This window comes from Gymnodraco acuticeps, unplaced genomic scaffold (assembly GCF_902827175.1).
Source record: "Gymnodraco acuticeps unplaced genomic scaffold, fGymAcu1.1, whole genome shotgun sequence".
In the NCBI taxonomy this organism is placed as follows: domain Eukaryota; kingdom Metazoa; phylum Chordata; class Actinopteri; order Perciformes; family Bathydraconidae; genus Gymnodraco; species Gymnodraco acuticeps.
This window is the reverse complement of record NW_022990441.1, coordinates 5,240,948-5,265,122: the sequence shown is the minus strand read 5'-3', so window position 1 is coordinate 5,265,122 and position 24,175 is coordinate 5,240,948. Positions and strand designations below refer to the sequence as shown.

Here is a 24,175-nt window from a genome sequence, read left to right as displayed (position 1 = left end):
GAGGGAGAGAGAGAGGGATAGCGCAGCTGAAGGCAGAGACAACTGGTGTGCACGGCTTTCCCAAGAGGAAATGAAAAGAAAGAAGCTCAGCAAGGAGAGTGAATGAGTGAGCGGGAGAGAGGAGGGGTGGGAGGGAGGGAGCATGCCGGCTGGAGAGAGAGAGCCGTAGTGAGGGGAGAGAGAGCGAGAAAGAGATTCTCACACTGGCTGTGTCCTAATCCGAGTCCATCTCCAAGAAGCAGCGGAGCAGAGTGTTGGTGAAGTGAGTCTGAGAGCCAGGGAGAGCTACACCAGCTAGCTCCACTCACACACACTGACACACACACACACACACACACACACACACACACACACACACACACACACTCACTCTCACACTCACTCTCACACACACACACACACACCACACACACACACACACACACATACATACACGCACACACACAGAGACACACACTCTCTCTTGCAACGGGAGTCCGAGATGTGTCCGGCTGCACGGCCACCTCTTTTGTGAAAGTGAGGGGATTGACGCTGCCCCCGTCCCAGCCCCCTTGGCTCACACACACAGTGTTTGTTTGCTGTGTTTAAGCTCGAGGTGCTGGTGGAGGTGCTGGTGTGGTGGGGGGGCACCGCCAGGGCAGAGCAGGGGCTCCGGAGGGGAGAAGAAAAAGAAGAAGAAGAGGAGGAGGAGGAGGAGGAGGAGGAGGAGGGAGACAGACAAAGTGGATCAGATCAACAGCAGCACACTGAATGCTGGAAATGCCCGTCAGGTGAGTAGATAATGGATCTAACAACTTACGGTCATCATACACATACACACATGCATGAGTGTACACACACTTTCTCACTCTCTTGCTTGGTAATCTCACACACACGCTGGACACGCGCATATGTACGCATAGTCATAAAGTTGTCATCCTTTATCTGATTTTTGCTGTCAGCTCAGCAAATCTAGTGATATTTTAAATCTCAGTGTCGATGGAACCGTGTGGAAGACCGTTCTGTTGTAACTTTGTTTGAATTTAAACCTTGAGTCGTTTTTTTCCTTTTTCTCTGTGATTAGATATCAGCATGCAGCGCTGATAACTTTTTGCTGAGTCTTATAAGGGACAGAATAGAAATATTGCACAATTATTGCATTTATTCAACAAAATTAGCACAATAGTAAAAAGTCATTTTTTCTTATAAAAAACAAAAAAACGAAGAGCTTTGTTTTAAATGGATCAGTCCTACCTCTTTTTGTGACTTGAATGTAATAAGCATAAAAGCAAAATTGTTATAGAGTTAATGAACATTAATGTTGAACTTGTTTACCTAATTAGACTACATGTTGTTTTCTTCTTTAAAGAACCAGTCTTGCTTTTACACAAAGTATTAGATCCAAACATTTTAGCTGCAAATATTCCCATCTTTGCTTTTTCAGAAAGGACAAATAAATATGTTAATTTTTGCTCTTTTCTAAATGACGGCATTATTAATGACGCACCACTTTCTGATAAATTGTGTGTATTTGTGTGTGTTTGCATGTGTGGTGTAGTTTGAGATATGGAGGCAGAGTGAGCGCCTGCGTGTCCGTCTCCACCTGCAGAGGCAGAATTGGTCACAGTTTACTGGCTTGGTAACATTCGGTGCCTTCAGGGTGTTTGCAGCAGGTGGTCCAAATTGACAGAATGACTGTGACAAACACATAGTGTTCGTACTGCTTTAAAGTACATAACATCTCAACATCACATAGGATTTCTGCTTTTCTTTTTTGTAATTTGTAGATATTGTGGTCCGGCTTGTCACTTGTGGTTAGTCAGAATAGATTAACAGTTACTTAAAAAAGGAGAAAATGTGGGTGCAAATTAAGAGGTAATTTGCAAATATGTAAATATTTGTGTTCCATATGTTTCTCGAAAATCTGTGCTATAGTTATTGCTGTGTTTTGGGCACTTTCAGCAGCATCATTTGCACACACACCTGCTGAGATAGCAGGTGCTTCAGATACACCCAAACCAAATAGCTACCTGCAGTACAGACTCAGTCTTTTTTACACGTCAACCTGATTCTATTAGTAAAAAGTGTTACTGTCTATACTTTTGTGTAATTCAACAGTTTTTTTAGTAATTTACTCAAATCAAGCAAACCATTTATTTTTAGATCTTATTTTATTTGTATTTTATTTATCCTAAACCGTTGGCATTGCTTCAATAAAGATTGCATTCAGAAGCAACTTACATAGCAGCAGTGACACGAAAACAGGCTCCTCTCGTGTCATCAAATGTCCGTGGTACAGTTCATACCCGGCCCACTGAGCCTCTCCATCCGTTCCAGGTCCTGCATGTGCAGGGCGCTTTGGTCGTGACCCACGTTTAGGCCTTTTTATTGGACCCAGACGTGGGTTTCTTCTTCAGCTTTTGGGGTTTAAGGAGCTGTGGTCTGTGCCAGCAGGCAGCTGTGTGACAGAGCCTGACTTGGATTACTTTTGGAAATTGAGAATGTCGGCAAAAAAGTTTCCCCGTTTGAAGGCGGCAGACAAAACCAAGTTGAATGAATTTACAGTAATAAAAGGTAGTATAAAATACTTTTATATTGCTGCCCGTCACAGATGTGCGCTGATGTGTGTTTCTGATTATGCTGTTATTTTAACATCTGGTTTTCTTTACTAGTAGGTTATTTTTCTGTATCAATTTTTGCATGAATAATGCTCCCATGATAGTACATTCATATCAGTAATGTGTAAATGGTTGGTAGACAGAAGTAGTCACTTTTCCTGACTCATTGACAAGTTCTCAGGTAGACAAACTCCTCACATCTCCCTCCCTTCCTTCTTCCCTTCTTCTCTTGATATGTTTGTCTCTCTCTGTTGCTCTCTTGCACACACACTAAGGTGGTCAGTGTCTGGCGTATTGACAGACAGCCGCTCACACACGTCTTGCTCTGGCCGTGCGTGTGCGTGTGTGTGTGTGAGGAGTGTTGACAGACAGTGTGTGGGTCTGTGACAGAGGGTGTCAGCGCAGTGTCAGGGAGATGTGTTTAGTGTCACACTCTGCTGACCTGATCTCCGGTCGGACTGTCCACTCTGGCCCCGCTGTGGCTCCTTACATAACCCCCGCTGTCATTCACACGCCGGCCTGAAGGGATCCTCCAGGCTGCGTGCACGCACTCACACACCCACGCAGTCACTTTGTGGCGTGCACGTGATGTATAGGCATCCACACTCAGTCACTTTCCCTCTAAATCGAAAAATCAGGTGCAAGACTTCCTCACATTGACTCTTTATTCTTCTCCTCCTCTGTAATGTATGCCATGACATAAAGCAGAAGTTACACAAATGAACAGTATGTGTGGAAATAGTCAAAGTGTCAAGCTTTGAGTATTTTTGGATAAATAAATAATGCGGCCAGCGTGTATCCTTGTTTTTCCCCAGTGAGCTTCAAGACACCTACACAATTTGTACAACTTTTATGAAGAGTTTGACTGCTCTGAACTCTGACATTTGCACCATGCTAATTAATGTGTCTGTATTAGCATGTGGACATTTCTGTGCTGGTGTGCAGAGATAGTGTTCTTTCAAGACCTGCTATTCAGCACACACGTGTGTGTGTGTGTGTGTGTGTGTGTGGTGTGTGTGTGTGGTGTGTGGTGTGTGTGTGTGGTGTGTGTGTGGTGTGTGTGTGTGGTGTGTGTGTGTGTGTGTGTGTGTGTGTGTGTGTGTGTGTGTGTGTGTGTGTGTGTGTGTGTGTGTGTGTGTGTGTGTGTGTGTGTGTTGTAGAGAGTGAGTGAGTGACCCTGTGTGCTGTGCTTTGGCCTGTGGTTATTTGGAGGTCAGTGCTGATGTGGTCTCTGCCTGCGGGAGTGGATTTACCATCCTCTGCCTTATAGAGACCTGCATCCACTTAGCTGACTCTTCTGCAGTCAGAGGGAGAAGTTTCTGCCTTCCTTTTACTCTTTTTCTTTGTTCACCACTATTTTTGGGAACACTGTATATGAGTATTATCAGTATTCTCCGTACATACCACCACATCCGAGTTCTTTTGGTGAAAGCACTCAAAAAAAGAAGCTTTTATCAGTGACTTTCCTCTAAGACCTGCTTTAGTCACCTTTAGCCTATGCCTTACATGGAGGTTGGATATTTAACCTCAGGATAGATTGCAGTGCACTACATTTTATTTAGATTCTTAAAGTAATCTACTGTAAGATGTTTTACTTTTTTTTTTTAGTTGCTCTGGTTGAAGTTCTTCATATTGTAGTTTAAAGTATTCCCTATTATGCTATAACTCTTACTGTTGATTCTGCATCTCTATTTTCCTTTTTGAGTCAGTGGTAAACTATTTAAGATATTTGGAAATCACTTGTATTGCGTATTATTTAAATTACTTGACTGTTATTTTTAGTTTGTTTTATAGATGTGCTCCCTCCAAAAGCGACAAGAGCGGCATTTATGGTAAACAAAATATAATTGATGGGATAAAGCATGCATCCTTCTTGAAGTTATTATACTCTGTGTGCTGTCAAATCTTTTTTTAACTATTTTCAATATTGAAAGTGGAATACATCCAGTGAACCACTGGAGAGCACTCCTAAGAGAAAAGGGACTTTTCCTGATAAATATTTGGGAATCTTTTCACAGATACGATCAGCGTCCTGTTTCTTAGAGCCCATGGGAAGTGGAACATTTCTTTGGTGTATATACTGTAGGTTGAGGTAGATGGTTATTATGACAGGCACGGATTGAATTCTGCATAGCTCCACACCCGTGAGGAGTGGACATCAAAGCAATGCTCACCAAAGCCCTCTGTAATAAAAGAGGAGAAGGATATTGATTACCAAGGGTGAACATTAGCAAATCTCTTTCTCCCTCCTTTTTTTCATCTATGTCTTTATCTGTCCATCATTTCTCTCCCTCTCTTACCATCAGATTTGCCTCCCTCTGCCTCAACTTATGCTCTCTCCCTCCCCCATCCGCCCTCCATCCACCCCTCTCCCCCTCTCTAATCATTTATTTATTGCTGATCTCTTTATTCTCCATTCTTACAGTTTAAGGGACGGTCCACACTGTGACTGTCGGACGCTCCTACGCTCGCACAGGCTGTTATCATCATTCCTTTACACCCTTTGCCGAACCCTCCTCTTCCTCCTCATCACCGCGGAGATACCTGGGGGCGGGCGGGGTCACTCTGGTCCAATCTAACGCTGTATTGATTCCATTAGATAATTAATGACCCAGGCAAGGGCCAGGGGGAGCAAAGAGGGGGTGAGGATGATGGGAGAGGTGAAGGGGGTGGAGGAGGGAGAGGGGGAGAAGGCAGGGACACCAAGGCCCTTGAGAGTTAGAGAGAACCTTGGGTTGGGAATGATCCAGAGTAGTCAAGGTCAACCGCAGCCGGCGCTCCGATACGGAAGCAGAATGCCGAGCGAGTCAGAATATGGAATACTGATAGAAAGAGAGGGGGGGGGGGGGGGGGCGTGGGGGTCTTCATGTCCAGCAGCTGTCGATTGATCAGCGGCTGAAAAATTGTGCATTAAAAAGTCTTTTGACTTCCAAATCCTGAGGTCCAACCAGGGCCGTAATGCATGATAAGTAGTATTCAGCCCTCCAAGCAGAATACCAAACTTCATCTCCCTGGATGCATCAGACACTCATTTACAACTACTCAACAACATGAAAGGCAAAGATAGAAAACTAGCTACATCAAATATTCTGTCCGTGTTATTTCAAACCATGTTTTCTACATTTTCCATGATATCGAACGTTCTCAGTTTGATAAAATATTATTCACAGGAATAACTTACATCGCTGTTGGATTTGTTCTCCACTTTTACCTTTAGATAGAGTAAAGACTGGTGGGGGTTGGAAGGAGAGAAAGAGCTGTCTACAAACTGTTATCAGATGCGCTATCACTTGATTGAACACTGAAAAATGACCTGAGTGACTGCTTTATACAGTTTTGTTGTAAGGTGGAAGCTGATGCAAGATTTTTCAGCTGCACCAAACGTTCTTAACCATCCAAATCTGCTCTCACCTAGCAATTCTTTGTGAGAAATGCTACTTGATTGTGTATTGGAGGTGTGGCCGATTGATTATTATTAGCATAGATAAAAAGCAAATAAGAGATTAAATATCAGATATCTCCTTCTCCATGAGGCATTAACAGTGCCTTAAGGCATATTGCAAATGATGACAATATTATTCTATCAATCACTTGAGAAGCCTATGACAGTTTTAAGTATGGGTCCCAAGCATGAAGTTAGTTTCAATTAGTGACGCGTTATAATTATCAGGAGCGAAATTATTCAAAATGATTTGGCCCAAAGGACATTATGATATTAAATACGAAACAATTCCCACTGTATTTCTTCACACTGTTAACTGAAAGACAAAGTGGTATATGTTTGATATTCTTAAAATGACATTGTTAGATTTTTCTCAGATCAGTTATGCCTTAAAATGTGTCAAAATTCAGAAAAATCTTCCTTACTGAGACAAGTCTCTCACCTTCCCTCTGTTTTAAACTGAACATTGCGAAGGCCCCGCCCTGCTCTTCACCTCTGTATGATGGCTGTGTGCATATGGTCTCCAGTGGGCCATGAGAGCTCCTCTGCCTCCACATTCTCAGTCTTGGCCAGCCTCTCTATGAGCCCCAGGGGTTGGGGAGATGAGGCATAAAACAACCATGTCTCTACCTAGGGGAGCTGGTGGCATGGCACTGAGGCTATTGTCTGTATGCGTGCTGTTTGACTTAAATGTGTTCATTTGCCTGATGCCCCTGACTCCCTACGGGGAGGGGCGGCACGCGGAGAGGAGGGGCACGCTAACGAACCTCTGACAGCTGGAGGCCCTAATTAAACGTCCCTGCTGAAAATAAACAGAGTGAGAGCCAAGCATGCAGCCAGAGAAAAACGCACGGCAAACAGCGACTGCGAGCGCTCGACGCAGTGCCCTCCGCTCTGTTACTGCTGAGACCGTGCCAAGAGAGCACGGCTCTATAGGGTAGGGGTCTCAAGCACACACTCTTATACACACAACATACACCACACTTATGAATATGTAGCACTGCAGCAACACATTGCAAACACCTGCGGTCACACTTGATACAGGTTGATCCCTCCAGCTGTGGGCGCTGTATATTTTTACCCAAGTGCTTTCAAAAGTCACACTTTCCTTTCTCTATATATATTTCCCACTGTGCCGTTACAGAATAAGTCGACTCAGCTCTATTGAGCGAATTGTTTCACACTCTGTCTAGATGACACTTCTGACATTCAGTCTGTTGTGCTGCTAGCTAGCCGGAGCATTAGCAGTCAAAGTAACGGGGTCCATTTGGGTGAGTGCATTAATGGGCCGCCCAACCTGCGACAAGGTTATGAGGTTGATTGAATAATTACTGTGGAGGCCCCTGTCCATTACGCCCCTGTGTCTGCCCAGATAGAGGGAGACGCAGAGAGAGATGCCGAGATAGTTTGTGACCGAACGATGTAGGGAGAGATTAGATAAGCACAGATAGGGTCAATTAAGAGATAAACATTAAGGTATGGAACGAGAAAAAGGCTGTGCATGTGTGTGGGTTTGTAAGGCAGTGACAATTGAAGAGTAAATTGTTTCCTGCCTTGTTTCTCCCTTTGATCTCTCCGTTGGACTGTATGCAGCCTAATTTGGCATGTAGTGCATTTATCCAGGTGAGATAGAGAAGGTGACAAAGGTGAAGTTGTTAGACAGAGGTGAGCTGCCCTCTCCTCGACCCTGTCTTCTCTTCAGCAGACTCTCTGAAAAGAGGACTGTCAATGATGCGGGCTGCAAGCTTGAGAGGAAAAGATATAGGTTTCGTATAGTTGAGTGAAGCCTTAGTGTTAAACATAAACCTTGGACAAAATATTCTGTCAATGAGAGGATCATGGGAAGAGGTTAAATGTAAGGCTGGAATATTAACTAGATTGATCATGTATCTTACTGACTTAAGTGCGCAATCAATTGTTAAGTAAATCATCCGAATCCCATATAATACAACTTTAAAGAGCTACAACAACCTCTGATGTCTGGACATATATTAATCAACAACAGAGCAACCGTTTCAAAAGTCCAGTCTTTAATTAAGCCTCATGTAAATAATAAAATACTGGTGTTTTTTTGAAGAGAAGTTATATTTATCTATGACTGATTCTTTTTTATTTAGATTTTACTTTATTCATTGCCCTGCCCCAAATTTTGTTTTATGATTAAGTACTTTTCAAACTGATTTGGCTTGCAATTGTTAAAATGCTATCATGTAAAACTAAGATGTTGAACATGCTATATATTATACCTGCTAAGCATCAGCATGTTGTCATTGTGAGCATGTTTGCATTTTGCAATAAGCTGTCAGGTCTAAGCATCACTTTGTCTAACAGCCACACTGAGTTGCTACGTAGTGTAGTTTAGTGAGCATTGAGTACACTTTAAAGATCCATTGATGCATGTTTTCTGATCAAATGTTTAATTCTGGAAAGAGATATTGGCAGGAAGTTATTCATATTATAAACTCTTTGTCAGTTCCCATTGAGGCCAAACTTTTCCGCCTTAACTTCTGAAGATAATTGAATGACCCAATCTCTCCTTTCAACAACTATTCTGTCTGTGTCAAATCCCTCATTGACTCTGCTGCCTTTGAAATTGATCTAAGAAGTTTTCATGCATACATTTAATGTTTGCTGTTTTAGCTCAGATTTGTGAAATGATATCTGCCGAACCTGCGTAGCTTCTGCTGACCCCTCTTAGCCAAGGTCAGCATAGCCATGCTCAAACTCTAGACATAATCCATTTTCTACTGCCCCAGCAAAGCTCTGCCGACTTGATTGTGCTGACCCAGGCGGGCCAAAGAAAGAATGAGTTAAAGAGTGAGGGGCAGCTAGAGAGAGAGAGAGGGCATCTCAGGCCCAAGGGCATGACACTGCGGTGCTCGGGGCCACGCTAGCCCTTTAAATGTCAACACAGCACAGAGGAGAGGGAGGGAGGGAGAGAAACGGGTGAGGAGCAGCGCTCTGTTTGAGGACAGGGAGGAATATTGGCAACTTCCACTACAGGAGGGTAGTGCTGGAGGCTGGCAGGAGGCGGCCGTATGTGTGGAGGAGTATTCAGTGCTTTGTCTGTGGAGATGTTTGCTTCAACTTCCACTGCAGACAGGTTTAAATCCTCTCTCAGGGATAAGAGGAGATCTGGTGACTTTCATTTTAATTGTGACCTAATAGGAGGATCATGTTTTGTCTAATGTCTATTACCGTGGGAACAGTCTCTGACCTTTATGTGGGGAAGTACAGTACCTAATTGCTCTCTCTCAACCTCACCGCCTTCTTATTTCTTTATTTTTCTCTGTCTCTGATAGATGAATTAAGAAATCATAGGATGGGTTTTCATCCACGCATTTCAATGCAAATTGTATTCTTTCAAATGTAAAGCCCTTAATGGAAAGGAGATAACATTTCATAATGTTTTTGTTATTGAAAAAAGGCATAAGCTCACACCAAATTAAAAAAGTATTATGTCGTTAAATACATTTTGCTGGAAACATGTTTGATTATCAAAATGCCCCTTTAAACGTTATCATCAAAATGCCATGTGTGCTGCCCTTTTACTGTTTTATGGCCATTATTGGTGATCATTCACTAACACCTTTTCCTAACTTTTTTTTGTGTGTTTCTCCTCTGCTATCCAGGTCTGAGTCCGTCACTTCCTCAACCAATCAGAGCCTTCGTTAACAGCGGCGTCGGCACTTGATTGGGAGAAGGATGGCAACCATGCCGTTTGTCAGCGAAGGGAAGTGTGTGAGTGTGGAGTGGGATTTCCTACAAGGACTACTGGCCAAGCCTCCCACCCTTCCCTGGTGAGACAGGACACACACACACACACACACACACACACACACACACACACACACACACACACACACACACACACACACACTCACAACACACACACTGGCTGATACTGTATAAGCCTGCGTGCATGGCGATGAATTAATCTCCGCAAGGTGAAATCCATGCATTAACACTCTTGCTCACACTGACAGCCTGAAGAAGAATTTCCTATCAATGAAACACAATCCAGAAGACATAAGTCTGATCTCCTCAGTGCTACACATAACCTGTATTGTTGCCCACCTGCCAATCCTGTCAGCGCTGTGAATCCCCTCCCCTTAGTGGGAGATTAAGTACATTTGGCTGGAATTATTAATGGGCAGTCATTTATAGGCGGATATAAAAACTAAGCAGAATCAATGTGTGTGTATTGATTGTTCTCGGTGGCTGGGGTCGAGGCAGTATAATAATGAGATGTTACAGAGGGCTAGCAGCATGAGTCCACAACACACACACACACACACACACACACACACACACACACACGCACTGTTTTCACTTATTAGGAAATAGCAGGGAGAAACACAACAGCTGTGTCAGCTGATTAAGATATAAACATGTACACACACTATGTACATCCCTTTTCTTTGTTCTATTTTTTCTTTCACACACACACACACACACACACACACACACACACACACACACGCATACACACATACACACACACACACACACACACACACACACACGCATACACACATACACACACACACACACACACACACACACACACACACACATACATACCACTGGTGGTCTTTCTTAGGATGAGAATCAACAACACAGACATGAGGGAGAAAGAGTGGTTCTTCTTTCTCCTCTAGATCTCATTCTCACTCTCTCTCAAATGCAGACACACACACACACACACACACACACACACACACACACACACACACACACACACACACACACACACACACACACACACACTTTATTCCAGCGCAGCACCGGCACAAATTGTGAAGTGGCTGTGACAACATAATTCCACCACTCAGGCCCCATTGAAGAGAGTCAATACCCAATCAGAGAGACAGGCTACCTGAGCCCCGGCCCCCCTCTGTCACTCTGCCCCTCCCTCTCCTATTGATCCCTCAATCACGGCTTCAGCTCACTAGCCCGGGACCAGATGAGAGAGAGAGAGGGTGAGAGCGGGGGGTTTGAGGGAGAAAGGGGTGAAGAGGGAAAAATATACAGCGAGAGATCGTGTGTGTGTTCACATATGGATTGTGTTGCAAATTGTGTTGCAAAAGGACTTTTCCCTGCCATATAGAAGAAGGTGATCTGGCGGTAATTACCAGGCCAATCTGCAAGAGAGATTATTTCACTTGAATTGCAAGAGCCATTACTTTATACGTACTGTATTTATGAAATGAGTTTTCTGGATTGATGCTCAGGTGATTTAAACAGGGCATGAATCAATCAACAGGTGGTCAGTACTAGTTTCTCCCTCTACAGTGCTGATCCAGAGTATTTTCTCTGTCCTTCTCTTCTTTTCTCTCCACCCTTTGTTCATATATTTCTTCCATTAACACACCTTCCTCTTGTTCACCTCTCAGTCTCCAGAACTTGCGTAAAGAGAAGTCTCGCAATGCGGCTCGTTCGCGGCGGGGGAAGGAGAATTTTGAGTTCTTCGAGCTGGCTAAGATGCTGCCTCTGCCCGGGGCGATCACCAGCCAGCTGGACAAGGCCTCGGTCATCCGGCTGACCATCACCTACCTGCACATGCGCACCTTTGCCAACCAGGGAGACCCGCCCTGGATCTCTCGGATGGACGGAGACATAAACTGCAGCAAAGGTGAGCGAATGGGGAAAGTAAGACCACTGTAAAGCAATACTGCAAAGAAAACTGCATTTAAAGGTGGGGTAGGTAAGTTTGAGAAAACGGCTCGAGATACACTTTTTGTTATATTCCATGGAATGCTCTTAACATCCCGATAGCAATGTATATCTTAAGAGCTTTGACAAAAAATCCATAAAAAAATGTCATCTGTGGAAGCCGTAGTACTGTAAAAATCAGTTTTCCGGCTAAACGGATTGGATTGCCGCCCTGTCTGTCAGCCTTCCATCTCGTGCACGCACAAATGTATCTCGTGCCCTCATTGGGCATGCATTGCAGCAGTACTTCAATGACTCGCCAGCAACAGGCGGCCACTTTCACCAGTCTGCTGACGTCATGTGCGCGTTCATGTGTGTTGGAGGAGGTGCTCTGTAAGGAAGTCTGAAGGAAGGGGCGGATTCTTTTCGGCTGTGTACTTTCAAATTTTAGTGCACTCGAGCCGGTTTCTGAAACTTACCTACCCCACCTTTAATTGCATTGGAACCAAAGAAAACATGTCTTATTGAACAACTTTTTTAAAGATGGTGTTTAGAAAAATGGTGTCTGCACTTAACACTTTTTTGTTTCTTGCTTTACATTGACTTTGACTGCAGTCATGCGGCCCCTACATTGTATTTGAGCTCTGTCTAAACTATATGATGAAATATATGGTAGGAGACGGGTCGTAGCTACTGCTTAGGTCACTGAGGTTATGTCCTTGTTACATTCCTTGAGAATTTGAGGCTTTAGCAACCTAGGAAGTTAGCATTCTACATTTTATTGACTTGCATAAAAATCTAAATAATAAAATATATTCAGCCTTTTCTCTGGGTGAGGGAGACATGGACTTATCGCCAAAGTATTTTTTAAAAAAAATGTTGCTACAGAAAATTATTTGTCAAATATTTAAACCTTTAATTGACTTTGCAAATGGCTGTAAGTAAGTAGGTAAATGAAACACAACTCTAATTGATCACTTTCAGCTCAGGTTTTACACAGTTCAGCCCAGTAGTATAGGCAGAAATGTACTTTAGGGCGGGCCTGTATAAAATAGGGTGGGCCAGCTTTTTCCAGGGGGAAAAATGACTTTAAAGTAGGCCTGGCCTATAATAATAATATATAATAATGCCCATTGCCAAGCATCGTTGTAGCATTTCCCTCCGAATAATGGTCGAAGACTTGACTGATGATATGAATTTATTGAAATCTCCAATATCAACGTAAGAGCTATAAAGACACAAAAATAACAAATACATTTAGGCTCCATTCGTATTAGAATCACTTTAGCATACTACCAAAAGTGAACTGGAAACAGACAGCAAAGCTACAAAACAGCATACAAACGAATTAGGACAAAACCTACGTTTTTATATTATAGTTAATACCAACCTTGTTCCTCTTCGGGGGTGCTAAACTTAACATAAACTTTATCCTTTACTTTCTCCGTCTTTATATGTAGATTAATCTCCGCTCCTTTTCTCCGTCACGTTGTTTCCATAGCAACAACAACTTCCTGTCAACAGCGTAAACTCGCCTTCAAAATAAAAGCATCTAAATAACATAGGAAGTTAACCTAAATGACATTTAAGACATATTTACAACTGCAACGAAAGTAACAAAAACAATGTAATATCCTTTTCAGTTTCACAGAACACAAATTGGGTTATTTACAATCGTTATGTAACTCTTTTATTGCACTAGGTAACAGGAACAATAGGTTGTAGCATTCAAACCTGCTCATGGACTTGCCGTGGTCCTCGCTTTTTTTATGTCTCTCCAACGAGTTACGCAGGTGCTTCCAGTCTACATATCCATCCCTTGTAAATGTACCTTCAGCTCCTGGGCTGGGGAAATGTCTGCACATTTGACAGAAAAGCGCATCCCTGCAGGCAGCTCTCTGCCTCTCTCACGTTACTATGGCGCGCGCCGGAACCAACAACCAGTTTTTACCATAAATGAGTTCGGTTCAGAGGATAAAACACATACAACATTAATTCAACTCGATATTTGTTCACTTGAATTTCACTTTGAATGCTTGGATATTCTCAATGGTTGAATACATTTTTTTATAATAATAATAAAAAAATTAAAATGTACACCCAAGCTTTCTCAGCTTTTTTACCCAATTAGTAAACTGGGTGGGCCTGGGCCACCCTATGGTGGCTACGCCACTGGTTCAGCCTCTAATAAAATTATAAACTAGAGATAAATACGCTGATGTTTTTTGATAATTGACACAAACCACTGAAATCTATGCATCCATCTAACATCTCCAAACCCTCAGCAGTCTGATACACCCACTAACTCCCACCCACAGACACCCAATGCCACAAAAATCCTGTTCGGACCAGGACGATTATCCAGTCCTCTAATGGCGACGATAATTACATGTGCTGTGTATGTGATGTAAACATGTGTCACAAGCCTGTAAACATACATGTTCATATAATCATACAAAGACTTCCCATAGGCTACTGTGGGTTTGAATTCATGTGTTGCGTGTGAGTTTGTGTGTGTTGGATAGAGGATAAACAAAGAGGGAGGAAACTATTGGTGTGATTTGTAATTACGGAAATTAACTATATAACGAGGACAGTGTAATTATAGTGCCCGTCTAATTGCTACTATTACTGAGGGGAAACGATGCAGCTACAGTACAATTAGAGGTTTGTGTGTGTGTGTGTTCATGCCTGTTCTTGTCTAATTTGAGGAAATATGAGCAAAAAACATGTGGCTTGATGTACCACACAATCCTGTTAAGAATAATGGCTTGATATATGAGTTGGGATGGTATTACCAAAACAAAAGTCATTTTTTTAACAGACTACCCAGGTTTAAACTTGTGGTAGAGAGTTTGAAATACATGGTATTTACCAGATAGGGATTCTGTAGCGTAACATAAATTAAAAGTCAGAATATATGCTGCTTGGATTTCGACCAACATTTTTTAATCTTTCTTCTGTAAGCCATTCCAGTATGACCGCAGCTGTCGTGCACATGACCCCGAAACGGAAGCAGCTATAGGGAATTCAGCCACATTAGTTTTATTATTCACACATTTAAAAATGTCTGAATTGAAAAGTACACATGCACTGTATTGATTTATTTGCCAGGATCAAGTAAGGTAAATAGATTGTTTGCTTAATGCAAATATGACAAAATTGAATGTGTAGTATTAGTATACTTTAAAGGTGGGGTAGGTAATTTTGGAGAAACCAGCTCGAGTGCGCTAGAATTTGAGAATATACAGCCGGAACAAATCTGCCACTTCCTTACAGAGCCCCTCCTCCAACACACATGAACGCGCACATGACCAATGAGGGCACGAGATAAGTTTGTGCACAGATGGAAGGCTGACAGGCAGGTAGGCCATCCAGTTATTTTAGCCGGGCCGGCTAAAATGATTGGTCGTGCTTTTTACAGCGCCACGGCTTCCACAGATGACTTGTTTTTATGGATTTTTTGTCAAAGCACTTAAGATATTCATTGCTATCGGCATGTTAAGAGCATTCCGTGGAATATAACAAAAAGTGTATCTCGAGCCGGTTTCTCAAATTTACCTACCCCGCCTTTAAGTACAAAGTACACAATTAGTAGTTAAACTGGACCTGAGACAAAGTAAAACAAATCTCCTTAAGCTTTTGGTTTTTACATTATTTTTAAATATTTGGCATTTTTGAATATTCAGTGCTCCTTTCTCATTTCAGTCTTTGCTTAGAAATGATTGGGGTTTAATATCCAGCTATACATATCTGACCATTATAAGCAAGACCTCACTGTAAACCAAGAGCGTTTTTATATTGTATAACATTAACACGGTGAGCCCTGATCTTTAGCTACAGTATTTGAAAATATACATCATTAAGAGAGAATTCATTGAGATCCATCAATATTTAATTATCCATGCAGCACTGCACAATCTGGATGTTGGAGTGATATCTATGCACTATGCACTATCACACGTACGGACAGCCGCGGCCTTGACTGGGCTCTGCAAGTAGTGAATTGTTTTGCCTTGGTTTTCCACGCTTTGCTTTGGCCTTGATATAAAATATCTGTTTAGTAAAGAAGGTGTGCAGGTAGCCGTGCTGTCCTGTTGGTGCTAGAAAGACAATTGTGAGTTATGCTGCTTACACTACAATGACAAACACCTCTGGTACAAATGTGAACCATAACTGTAAATATATAGATTCCTGCAGCAGCCACGAGAAGGTCAAGGAAAATTCTGAGGTACTTGAAAAACACAACACATCTCTGCTCAGCTACAATAGCTATTACCGTCTGAATTATCCTCAACATTTCTTCCACTCGAGCGAGATCTGATATCTTGGAGTATTTTATGAAATGTTTGGTGATTTTTACAAGCAGGTCACACAGTCTCAGCGATGCCAAGGCTGAAAAATGCCATGCTAATTTGGACATCAGTTCGAACAAGTCTACCCAGAATGCATTGGCAGGGTTTTAAGTGTGATGCATGACTTTAATTCCGTTAGTGGAATTTGGTCAGAGATCCAGCTGAAAGAGAGAGGAGGAGGGAAAGGAGGGGAAGGGACAAATGCAGAAGGAATAAGGAATAGAAAGGAGGAGAGGAAGGAGAGGGGTGTGGGGAGAGAGGGGGTGGGGTGAGTTGCATTCCTCCGCTATCCCTCTTGTCCGAGGGTTTTTGGACGGGCGAGGGCCAGGAACGTGGAGGAGAGGGATGGAGGGCAGGGGAGGGGCCGGTGTGGCTTTTGTCTGCTTCCCACGTTTCAAAGCCAGTCTTGAAAAATGAATAGACAGAGGAAAATCAATTGCATGACCTTCACAGAGAGAAAGAGAGAGAGATTGAGAGAGCAGGAGAGGGGGAAGAAGGAGGAGAGAGAGGCAGATTATGGAAGGAGGGAGCAGACGGAAAGGAAAGGCTGAAGGGAGGAAAAGTAAAATGACCCATGATATTCATTCCGTGTGTGTGTGTGTGTGTGTGTGTGTGTGTGTGTGTGTGTGTGTGTGTGTGTGTGTGTGTGTGTGTGTGTGTGTGTGTGTGTGTGTGTGTGTGTGTGTGTGTGTGTGTGTGTGTGTGTGTGTGTGTGTGTGGTGTGTGTGTGTGTGTGTGTGTGTGTGTGTGTGTGTGTGTGTGTGTGTGTATACCTGTTTGCACAGCTCATGAAAGACTAAACACTTTTATTTGAAATCATTTATATTTCAAACCTCTCTATATTGAGTATACTTTGCTTCGGGGGATAGTTTTTTTTTACCCCACCTTTTTAAATGTCCCATTAAATGATTATTCCAGTGCATTTTCAACCGGATCCTTATTTTCAATTGGTTGTGATAAGATTACACTCACTACACTAATTGCTGAGATCTACTTAAGGCAGAAACACTGATGGTGGAAAAAACACAAGTGAGCGGAGGATCAGAGGGGTTTATTAGGTAACACTAATAACCCCTCATTACACAGCAAAACGGTGTTCACACAGAGACGCTAAGTACAGTCGGTAATGTGAATCAGTAAGTCAGTCTAGGTGTGATGTATATTAGCCTTTCTTTGCTTTTCCAAATACGTCAGAGGTTTGTCTTGAAAGTTTGCAGTATTACAACTGTGACCGCGCCCAACAGTGATGCGCTGACACGCCCTGGAGTACACTTCCACATCACTTCAGTCCTTTATATTTTTGGTTGCGTATATATCTCCCAAAAATCTATATCAACTCAACCTTTAACAGGTGCAATACGGCAGCTGGAGAAGCCCAAGGTACAGTGCAATGACAACTCACTGCCAGCAACAGGGCCAGCTCAAGTGTTTTACTGTCTCTCTTAGTGAGGTCAAACACACCTCTCTCCTCCCCAGCGTTGGTGACATTGACTTTCATTCCGCCTCCACTTGCTCCCTCTCTCCCTCGTCTCCCTTTCTTTCATTGCCTCTGTCTCCCTCCCCTACTCCTTCTGTCTCCCCCAACCTCTTCACGTTCTCCCTGCATCTGCCTCCCCTCTAATTCACGGCGTTTAAAGCAGCCGGGGCTTTTAAGGGAAGTTAATTGCACTCAAATTATGTTCGACCGCAAAAGGAGTGAGGGAGCAACGCAGGAGGGACAGAGAGATAGAGGAGAGATAGAGGGAAGAAGGGAGGGATGGATGTCAGAGTGAGGAGATAATTACGCCAGAGAGGGACGCTGCGATTAGGGTCACTCTTTCGCTCTCTGTCTGTCGAACAGCCCAAACATCACATTTGAATGGTAGTAAACAACTTGGCAGGTGATCAGGCTCTTGTTTTGAAAGGGTGAAACTACGGCCAGGAGCCAAACTTGAGAGAGGAAGACGGAGAAGAAGAGAGAGAGAGGAGAATAGACGGGAAAATGAGGGGTTCATTGCATCTGTTATCTGTTTGGTTTCCATGGTAACATCCTCACCTGGTTGAAAGGTTGACACTGTGGCGGTGGAAAGGAAGACGATGTGTCTATGTTTATGTATGGAGATGTTTAGGTGTGTGTGTGTGTGTGTGTGTGTGTGTGTGTGTGTGTGTGTGTGTGTGTGTGTGTGTGTGTGTGTGTGTGTTGTGTGTGTGTGTGTGTGTGTGTGTGTGTGTGTGTGTGTTGTGTGTGTGTGTGTGTGTGTGTGTGTGTGTGTTGTGTGTGTGTGTGTGTGTGTGTGTGTGTGTGTGTGTGTGTGTGTGTGTTGTGTGTGTGTGTGTGTGTGTGTGTGTGTGTGTGTGTGTGGTGTGTGTGTGTGTGTGTGTGTGTGTGTGTGTGTGTGTGTGGCCATTACTCTTGGACTTAACTGGGACTAAATTATGTATTAGACAGAGGTATAATTAAAATCATTCAAATGAAATTTCTATCTTTTCTTCTCGTAAAGCGCTGGGGAGACTCCGAGAATTGACCTGCGAGTCAGACTATAATTAACGTGTCCGATCGCGCCGCGTCCCATTCTGTCTCCTATTCCCACAATGAAATTAAACCTCGCTGCAGAGTCCTTGGAAGCTAATGAAAATGGGAGTGTTACAGAAAGGAGCCATCAAAGCCCTCATGTGCATACACAGGGCTGCATCCAGGCTTATACACCAGCATGTACATATGTCAGCCTGTCAGGAAGTACAACGGACAAATGTATATTCACATAAACCATTTGAAAGGATAGTTTCAGATTAATTGTTTTCTTGTACTTGTTTGCCACAACATAGTCGGACGGGCAGTCAATTATAGCTCATTAGTCGTTGTACAAAGTACTTTTCCACTTCAATCAATCAATCAATCAATGTTTATTTATATACCCCAATATCACAAATGTTACATTTGTCTCAGTGGACTTCACAGTTTGTACAACATATCAGTATGACAATACGACACCCTCTGTCCTTAGACCCTCACATCGTACAAGGAAAAACTTCAGAAGAAAACCCACAGTTTAAAGGGGAAAATGGGAGAAACCTCAGGGAGAGCAACAGAGGAGGGATCCCTCTCCCAGGACGGACAGACGTGCAATAGATGCCGTGTGTAAATTGAAAAGATAATACATTTGCAACATAGGTAGTCCACTTCTCAGTACAGTAACTTTTAAGCATTCAACCCTTACAGATACACGAAAACACATTGGTGCCCCCATTTTTTTTCACTTCATGCACTGCTCGTTGCTCGAGAGCTTTTTGCACAATCTTATGTTTCTTGTCTCATCTTAGTTTAAGTGATAATACAGTTTTCATTGAGCACAGCAATGAACTTGGTGACTATACATACAAAATGACATACATAGATTTATTTTCAAATAAGGAATTGTTTTGGGGTCACTCCCTTTTCAGATTTAGATAATATGGCAACACTATTGGTTTGTCAACATCCCTCTGGGTTTGTTCTGACATTTTTCAATCCATGTTGGTGAGGACAATGATAATATTCCAGAAAGGAAGGGGGTACAATTATGAAAATAAAACCCAGGTTAGATAATCTGAAAATGTTCCTTTTTAAATAATTTGGAATGATTAGTTATTGTTTACTCACTACATGAGTTTATAATTAGACGTTCAATATTATAAAGGTGACTCAATTTATTTATTTAAGGATACAAACAGAATCATGCAAGATCCTCCTCAAACACACACAGACACACACATATAGAATTTGGGGTTCACAGCACCACTACAGAAGGATCTTTGTTCTCAGAGTGAGGTACGATCACCGCTGTGAGACTCTCTCTTCACATGTGCACACATTTGTGCATGCACACACACACACACACACACACACACACACACACACACACACACACACACACACACACACACACACAGGTCCAGTGTTTTGGTTTCCTGGCTGCCCTATTGTACCCTGGCAGTCTTTAATAAATGGTCCTCTGTGTATTTGTGTGAGTGTGTAGACTCATCCGTCAGCCCTCCTGGCCTCATGTCACATCCAGCGTTTCCTTTGCCCCGTTGACACTACTCAGCACTACTGATCGCCCGCCGTCACCTTCACTCCTCTAGGGATCTGTGGCATCAAACTCACAGCCACATGCACACTCAATGTCTTTCTTCAAGGCGTGCACAAACTAACATCACAGTGTTTGTGCGTATCCCTTTTGATTCATCCTCATATGGTCAAGATGGGGGTTGCTTCCTCCAGAATCCCCAGCGCTGCAGCTCCATCGCTGCCCCACAAGGGACCCTGATAGGCAGGCAGAGAGCGAGAGAGCGCCCCATCCCCCTCCAGGCAGCGACTGGCTGGGCTGAAGGGTCCCAGCACCAGACCCCCTTTCATAGCCCTGAATGGACTAGCCTTATTTATATTCACACTCAGTCACACAGGGGGAGCCCAATCTCACAATGCCACTGTGGCTTTGTCCGACAACTCTATATTTGTGTGTGTGTGCATGTGTGTTTTCGTGTGTGTGTGAGGTTGTGTGTGTACTCGGGTATTTGTGTTGTTTAATCGGAGGGCATGTTGCCGCTGTGTAGTCTGTGCATGAGAATTCATTGCTGTGTGTATTCCTTAAGTGTGTGTGTTTGTGTGTGTGTTTTTGTGTGTCTATAGCACTAATGGAATGCCTCCCTCCTCTATTCACCGAACCCACATCACAAGCAGGCAGCTGGGAGATGTGTGTGTGTGTTTGTGTGTGTGTGTGGGTGGGTTCCGACCCTCCCTCTGTGTTCAGTTGTAACCCAGAGCAGCGCTTTCATTTTCCTGTCATAACGTGTATTGATTTCCCTTAGCCTCGCTGCGACACACACACACACACACACACACACACACACACACACACACACACACACACACACACACACACACACACACACAGATATCCAGTGATCCTTGGAGTTGCGCATACACATGCATACTTTCATGTGCCTTTGTACACACACATTTTGTGTACACACATCCATAGTTTTTCCCTGCTGAATAAAGAACATTGTGTTCAAAAGCAGCCCTGTTAGAGTAAGATTAATTCTCATGTATGGTCCCCACTTTTGCAATCACAAGCTTGCAGGTGCACACTCACACCGTCACATACTCTTTTAGACATAAAACAGTAAATACGGCTGATTACTAAATTAATCTTCCACGTCACCGCAGCCCCTCATGCTCAGGTTTGCTTGGGAGAAAGTGATCACTCTAGCCTTCCTTAGTGTTTTCTCATTTTCCCTGCCGTACCCTCTCTGCTTCTCCCGTCCCTATCTTCACCCCCCCTCCCCTACCTATCCACCTCAACTCTATTTGTATTGTAATTGCCTTGGTAAACAGCACCACTTTGGCACTGAAGCAGCTCTGATAGCTTGTGTTTGGGATGCATTAAGAGTGGCGATGCAGACGCCATGAGTGTGTGCGTGTTTGTGTGTGCGTGTGTGTATGTGCCTGGCGGTAATTGACTGGTGTGCGTCACACAGCACCCCCTCCTTATGCTGCTTTTTGACACAAACGTTTCAGTCATTTCCGTTTGCCAGACATGATTTGTTCAAGTTTTGCTTTTCATTTCACTTCAGATTTACAGACGACATAGAGATGCAATATTATTACAAAAACCCCAATAGGACACAAGTCATATTATCAGATATTGTTGTATAATTACTACTAATCCAAGCTTTAGTAAACAAATTTCAGTGGACTCAATCAACATGATCTGATACCTCGTCTTTGTAAATATTGAATATGTACCTTTTTCTTCTTAGAGTTTTCACCTCTTGTAGTTATTTTCCTTATCCATAAAAGTTAACAGATTGAAACAAAACAAAGACCCACATTATGAGTATGCAAACACATGAAACAAGACTCAATTTAGTTTAAGTATTTCATGATGTGATTGAATTGACTAGAGAAATAATAAATATTTGGGAGTGGCGGAGATGTCGAACAACAAAACTCCACAGTGGGACTCAATGTCAGTATGTTACAGGATCCCTAAACCTATAGGGCACTGCTAAAACACTCTTATACAACATTTAGCTGTACAGCATAGCAAAGTTATTCCTTAGAAATTGGATATTTTGTATTCAACATGCCTCTACAGTGCAACACATGCTAGATGGAGAGATATTGTCTCAAATATATACTGAAGATAGTACAATAACATGTGCATCTGAGAGATGATAGCGACTTTTTACAACAGTCTGTTTATAATAGCACTTTTTTTGTGGTATCAACGAAACATTGATGTCAGTCAGTGTCTCATGTGTGTTTGTCTACTTTCTCTCTGCAGTACGACGATCATCTCATTCTCTGGCTACTGACATGTTTGAGCTGCACCTCGGGGCGCACCTCCTGCAGGTAAGCACACACACACCTTCTTCTGTAAAGAATAATATGATATTATTTCATATCATAAAACTGTCTCCGAAAAGGTCAAACTGCCCTATTTTCAGTGATGTGATAGACCAATTGGTTTTGAAAGTAGTTGATTTAGCTTGAGAAATAGGATGATTGGACCACAAGGTTAGTTTGATTTAAAATGTACGTTGACAGACAAGCACATTGGTCTCTTAAGTGACTGCAGTGGACCACTGTGTGTCGGTGATGTGTGAGGTCACAGTTTGTACCAGCTCCAGTCTTCCTACCTCAGACTCTCAGACTTACATTTCCAGGCAAACTCCTATCACATGCTCTCACATCCACACACATGGACTCCCACACACCTCATATACCTCAGATGCTCGGACGATAGCATTGGCTGCCGAAGAATGCCTCTCTTTGCTCTGACAGATGAATGGAGCCTGAGGGGGTTTCGGGAGCAGGAGGGCTACAGGGATGACGAAATGCAGGATGTAGAAACAAAGAGGAAGTGTGAAGAAGGTAACACTTCAGGTTGTAGTTAGAATGAAGAGGGGGGTGAGGCAGGAGAGACTGTAGCTCCAAGCAGGGAGGGAGAAAGAAAAGCTTGAAGGAAATTAATATATTATGTCCTATGTAAAGCTCTTTGAATTGCCTTGTTGCTGAGAGGTGCTATACAAATACATTTGCTGAGTAGGAATCAGGACGGAGTGGGAACACGTAGAGAGAGAGAAAGAAAAACAGAGGCTGAGCATTTAGAAGTGATGAGGTTGGGGTAAAACAAAGAAACATTACATATGTCTGTTCTCCTCTGGCATTTTAAAGAGGAAGGGAGGCTTAGGGAAAGGCGCTGATAGAAATCAAATTAACGCTCCAGAAAAACTGTATGATTCTTTCCTCCCAGCCGTCCTCCTGCTGTAATAGCCTGATAATTGCACTTTAGTTCTCCGACATTCAGGCGGCTGGTTTCTCCTCGCCGCGACACACGACGCCCCACACCCCGGCCACACATTTGCATACTGGATGTGTCAGTTGCATAAATTACCACTGCCACTTTAAGCACGGGCCGCCAAAATAGCAATCATTCTTCTAGAGCAAAGTGGCCCTGGTGTGTGTCTATGTGTGTGTGTCTATGTGTGTGTGTGTGTGTGTGTGTGTGTGTGGTGTGTGTGTGTGTGTGTGTGTGTGTGTGTGTGTTTGTGTGTGTGAGGAAGAGAGAGAAGCTGACTTCTGGATGCTTGTTATGACGATTAATATTATTCTCTGAAGCAGTCCTCTCTAATGGTCTGGCTGTATACCTTTCACTTCTCATTAGAATCACTGCAGGCTGTAATGACTTTGGTTCTATCTTTCTGTGTGTGTGTGTGTGTGTGCGTGCGTGTGTGTGTGTGTGTGTGTGTGTGTGTGTGTGTGTTGTGTGTGTGTGTGTGTGTGTGTGTGTGTGTGTGTGTGTGTGTGTGTGTGTGTGTGTGTGTGTGTGTGTGTGTGTGTGTGTGTGTGTGTGTGTGTGTGTGTGTGTGTGTGTGTGTGTGTGTGTGTGTGTGTGTGTGTGTGTGTGTGTGTGTGTGTGTGTGTGAGATCCAGGAGGATGCTCTGGTTCTGACTTTGTTACAGTTGATTGAAACAGCTCTAGTCTATAAGCTCAGTTTCTCATGTCTCGTTGCCGTGTGTGTGTGCGTGTGAGAGAGTGCACACATATGTGGCAATTTTGTCTCTTCTGCTTTCTCTATGTTTAGTTATGAAGGCCTTT

The 24,175-nt window shown here is 43.1% G+C and overlaps 1 protein-coding gene across 1 annotated transcript in view; it reads left to right on the top strand.

Annotated features, from left to right (window-relative positions):
• The first annotated feature begins 660 nt into the window (after positions 1-660).
• Positions 661-24,175, top strand: part of npas1 (neuronal PAS domain protein 1) — a 38,886-nt gene continuing 15,371 nt past the window's right edge. Inside the window, 4 exon segments of the mRNA XM_034225367.1 lie at positions 661-770; positions 9,672-9,839; positions 11,436-11,674; positions 22,358-22,425. Coding sequence (XP_034081258.1) covers positions 9,745-9,839; positions 11,436-11,674; positions 22,358-22,425 — 402 coding nt within the window. The 5' untranslated portion in view covers positions 661-770; positions 9,672-9,744.